The sequence below is a fragment of the Miscanthus floridulus genome, chromosome 15 (assembly GCF_019320115.1).
Source record: "Miscanthus floridulus cultivar M001 chromosome 15, ASM1932011v1, whole genome shotgun sequence".
Lineage (NCBI taxonomy): Eukaryota > Viridiplantae > Streptophyta > Magnoliopsida > Poales > Poaceae > Miscanthus > Miscanthus floridulus.
Genome location: NC_089594.1, coordinates 20,768,668 through 20,773,119, shown reverse-complemented (window position 1 = coordinate 20,773,119; position 4,452 = coordinate 20,768,668). Strand labels below are relative to the sequence as shown.

Genomic DNA, 4,452 nt, shown 5'->3' with positions numbered 1-4,452 from the left:
CTGACTAAAACCAACACGCGAACGGGCTGAATATGCTTTTTTCTGGTACTATGGTGACGGTCTGACGGATCCCTGTATCTTGTACTATGCATATAATAGAATGGTCCGTCGTCATAGGCTGCCCTGCCCTACCGCTAGCGCCTAGCGGTCCTGTCATTAATGCCCCCCACCACACCTACGAACCAACCCATGAACCTAGGGACATAAATTTAACCCACCGTTCCTGCTCTTGGAGTAGTCGAGGCGAGCACGGAGCTCACGCGCAAGAGCAAGCAAGGCAGTAGCAGCAATGGGGATCTGCTGCAGCAAGGCGGCGGCAGGGAAGCTGGACGACGACGAGGGCTTGGGCTTCCCATGGATGCACGACGACCTGTTCCACCACCACCTGTGGACAAGCGCCGGCGTCTCCGTGCACACCAAGCAGGGGTGGAAGGGTGCCAACCAGGACGCCATGACCGTCTCCCAGGTGCATGACCTCACCCTCCCTCTCTCTTCTCTGCTTGCACCTTGACCTTGGATTGGTTGCAGTTGCAGAGCCTCTGCCTACTAGTTAGTTCCTCGCATTTGATAGCTCCTTGCACAGTTGCTTTTGTCCAACCAGCAAGTATGATAGCAATTAATAAAACTGAAATATCTGGGATATTGCATTATTGTGTGTGTTTTCCCAATATGCAAGCTGTCCACGGTGTTGTTGCAACTTGTAATGCGAGTTGTATTTACCAACTTAGTTTGAGCAAAGTGCACTGGATCTATCTACTATAGCTGCTGAGAATTGAATTCTTACAACCTGAGATATTAGTAGAAGGAAAAGAACTGATCTTTTTAGCAACCTGAACTTATGTACTTCCCCAACTTTATTGCCCACCACCAATGTCCTGAAAGCTTGAATTGTACATCAACCTAGACCGGAACATTTAGAACCGGCGATTCACTTGATCTTAATGAGTCTCAATTGTGTCAAGATTCTTAGGACTTTGCTGGCCACAGAGGCCACATCTTCTGCGGAGTATTTGATGGACATGGCCCTCTTGGCCGGGATGTCGCTCGCCATGTCCGCGACACCCTTCCCGTGAAACTAGCCTCTGCTTTGAAACCGAATACTGGGGATGAAGATTCCTCGAGCGATAATTTGAAGCTTAAACCTGAAGAAGATGACTCAAGCAATAATTCGAAGCTCAAACCTGAAGAAGCTGACTCAAGCAATAATTTGAAGCTCAAACCTGAAGAAGCTGACTCAAGTAATAGTTTGAAGCTCAAACCTGAAGAAGATGACTCAAGCAATAGTTTGAAGCTCAAACCTGAAGAAGATGACTCAAGCAATAGTTTGAAGCTCAGAACTGAAGAAGACCCCTCAAGCAACACTGATTTGGATTCCTTTGACAAGTCAGATAGCAGCTCGTCCAGTGATGATACAAGCTATGAGAGCCAGCTGTTTTCCACTTGGAAGAACATATTCGTGAAGACATTTGAGCAGGTGGATGAGGAGCTGAGGCAACATTCAGGAATTGACTGCATTTGTAGCGGCACAACTGCAGTCGCTGCTGTTAGGCAGGTACTGATTCTGAACGGGAAATCTTGTTTCGGTGATTTGAATTCCTTTGCAAATCAGATGGGGCTCAGTGATATACTTGTACTGTAACTACTAGCTGTATTGGAAATCATGTTTTGGTTGTAGATACAAATACTGAAAACTACACCTTAAAGGTTAATTCAACATATGTAAAGCATACATATCACTCATTTTGTTGCCCAATTGTCCTTATGCACAGGGTGATCACTTGGTCGTTGCCAATTTGGGAGATTCACGTGCTGTCCTTTGCACCCGGGACAGCAAGGACCGTCTGATCCCAGTCCAGCTGACCACTGACTTGAAGCCAGATCTTCCAAGTGAGTATCAAAACTTATCAGTTCATGGTTATCGGCGCATGCACGAATACATACACATCTTGACTGCATTTTGCATTCCTGTGTGCTTGCAACAGGTGAGCTCGCAAGGATTCTGAACTGCAAGGGGAGAGTGTTCGCCATGGACGACGAGCCAGACGTGCCTAGGATGTGGCTGCCGGACCAAGATGCGCCGGGCCTCGCCATGGCAAGGGCCTTCGGCGACTTCTGCCTGAAGAACCATGGCCTTATCTGCACACCTGAAGTCTACTGCAGGAAACTCTCTGAGAAAGATGAGTTCTTGGTGCTTGCTACTGACGGGGTAATCAAAAATAAAAAAATGAACATTCATTTATTTGATTGGCAGTTTCAGATTCCTGTCACTTTCAGTCCAGGTTTCTTTAATCAGAAAGGCCTGCATGCAGTTCTATTCCAAATGATCTGGGTACAGAATAACATAAATCCCTTTCAGATTAGACCCACAATAGAAACTGTTAACTGAAACCATACATATCACTGTCATATATTTATTGCCATGAATGATAGTTTTAGCTGATACTGATTTTTTTTTTCAAATTAAAATAGGCAAAAAAGGCTCAGATGATATGGTTTTACTGTAGCATGCGCAGCAAAATCGGAATTTTCCTTTCTGCCAAAACCTTAGCATGAGCAACAAAACCTGAATTTTCTTTGCTGACGAAACCTGTTGCAGATATGGGACGTGCTGTCGAACAAGGAGGTGGTGAAGCTGGTGTCATCTGCCAGCGACCCATCCAAGGCGGCGAGGCAGCTGATCGACCGGGCTGTCAGAGCGTGGCGGCGCAAGTACCCGACGTCCATGGTAGACGACTGCGCCGTCGTGTGCCTCTACCTGAACCGGCGGGCCTCTCCTGGTCCTGAGGAGAGCCTCCTCCCAGTCCCGGGCACAGGAGACGACGTGAAGCCGTTCACGGGCAGCAGCTTCCGCAGGGCTCTGAGTAACGGCGGTGGCGAGGCGTCGTCGGAGGAGGGGGCAACGGTGTGGAGAGCGCTGGAGGGGGTGGCGCGGGCCAACTCCGTGATCAGGCTGCCGCGCTTGGGGCGCGTGCTGAGCTGGCGGAGGCGGTCGAGTTCGCTGGATGAAGACGACGGCGAGGAGCAGCAGGGTTGAGGAATCCATCAATCGGATGGGGAGGTGGTCGTCGTTTTCATGGCTGGTACACGTAAATTCATTCGTGCATGGACCGATGGATGGACGCGAGGCAGCCAAATTGAAAAGGAATTTCTAGGATTTGATTGGCGTAATGGACTGTCGCATTCAGGTTGTTGAAACGGATGAGGTGATATGGACAGGAGTAGCATTTCATCGTTCCCTGGCTGGCTCTGAATGGTTGTTCGTCTTCATCCTGCTCGCATGTGACTTCAGATTACTACTGCTACTTAACGTTGCGTGAACCGTCAAGGGTTTGCCGTTTGCGTTTGCTGTAGCTGTAATTTGTCGGTGAGGTTAATTTCTGACACCATACCAACATGATCGATCTATGGAATGGTTACTCATTCTTAAATTTAATGATCAAATCATTGCGTGATGTATGGTGGGGTGGCAACCGGATGTTATGCATTCTAAAAAAATATGGGACATGCATGTATGCATTTGTAACACTGGTATTTTAGTAGTAAAAAAAATATAACAAGCACAGCTTAAAACATTCATTGATGGTGGATCAAGAAGCACAAAAACGTTAGTCTCCGGGAGATGCATGCTTTGCTCTGTTGTTGGGCTGCACTGTGCACTGGGCCGTATCTTATTTGTTGGGGTTGGGCCAAAAGCCAGACAGGCGTTCCATTTTGAAGCCTAACCCGGAGTACCTTGGCCCTGGAAATGGAACGATCCTTTGGTTTCTTTCTCTATCATTTTTGTTTGGAGCATCGTTTTCAGCACTGCAGCTACCTATGCTAATTTGGAGAAAGCAGACATTGAAACTTCAATTGATAAATAAATACTGTAGAATATTTTTTGTTTGTCGGATGGCAGATAAGTTTTTTCTTTTGATAACAATGATGGCAGTTAAGTTGAGCTGCTGTATTTTATTGAATATAGGCCCATGCTGCATCTGAAGCACCGCTGCTCACATGGCAATGGACTGACGTTTCAAACCTCATCTACGCTGCAGCTGCCATGTTTCATCTGTTGCATAGTAGGTAGGGAACAGATTTCTTCCACTAAGATTTATTATATTTAGATAATAGAAATAGTTCTGGCTTGAGTCCTCTCCATGAACATACATCAAACTGACCACGATTATTACAGACTCTGCCAAGTTTTATAAGAAAAGAAAACCACAATGTTTGTTGACAAGTTATTCAATACATTGATCTGAAGAAAAACACACAAGGGAACAGAACAACGACATGAGTACATGACAAGAGCTGAACTTCCCGCTGCCGCCCATAGGTTTGGTTTGCATTCTAACTCTGCTGCTGCAGCGGCGGCGGCTGCTGTGGAACCAACTTGTTCTTGGCTGTTTCCACAAGCGTCTGAAGCGTCACATAGCCTTCCTTCTCATCAGCACCGCCGGTCATAACCAC

General features: G+C 46.9%; 1 protein-coding gene across 1 annotated transcript; it reads left to right on the top strand.

The window, feature by feature from the left end:
* The first annotated feature begins 205 nt into the window (after window positions 1-205).
* Window positions 206-3,456, top strand: LOC136508266 (probable protein phosphatase 2C 73). Its single transcript, XM_066502918.1, has 5 exons — window positions 206-466; window positions 971-1,552; window positions 1,770-1,887; window positions 1,983-2,206; window positions 2,597-3,456. The coding sequence occupies exons 1-5, from the start codon at window positions 290-292 to the stop codon at window positions 3,032-3,034; spliced, it is 1,539 nt and encodes a 512-aa protein (XP_066359015.1). The 5' UTR covers window positions 206-289; the 3' UTR covers window positions 3,035-3,456.
* Window positions 3,457-4,452: the final 996 nt, after the last annotated feature.

What these genes read in the sequence shown, in the direction of transcription:
- LOC136508266 (XM_066502918.1), top strand. Translation starts at nt 290, where the DNA reads ATGGGGATCTGCTGCAGCAAGGCGGCGGCAGGGAAGCTGGACGACGAC. An exon ending in ACGCCATGACCGTCTCCCAG is followed by an intron (nt 467 to 970) that starts GTGCATGACCTC and finishes CAAGATTCTTAG; the next exon opens with GACTTTGCTGGCCACAGAGG. An exon ending in CAGTCGCTGCTGTTAGGCAG is followed by an intron (nt 1,553 to 1,769) that starts GTACTGATTCTG and finishes CCTTATGCACAG; the next exon opens with GGTGATCACTTGGTCGTTGC.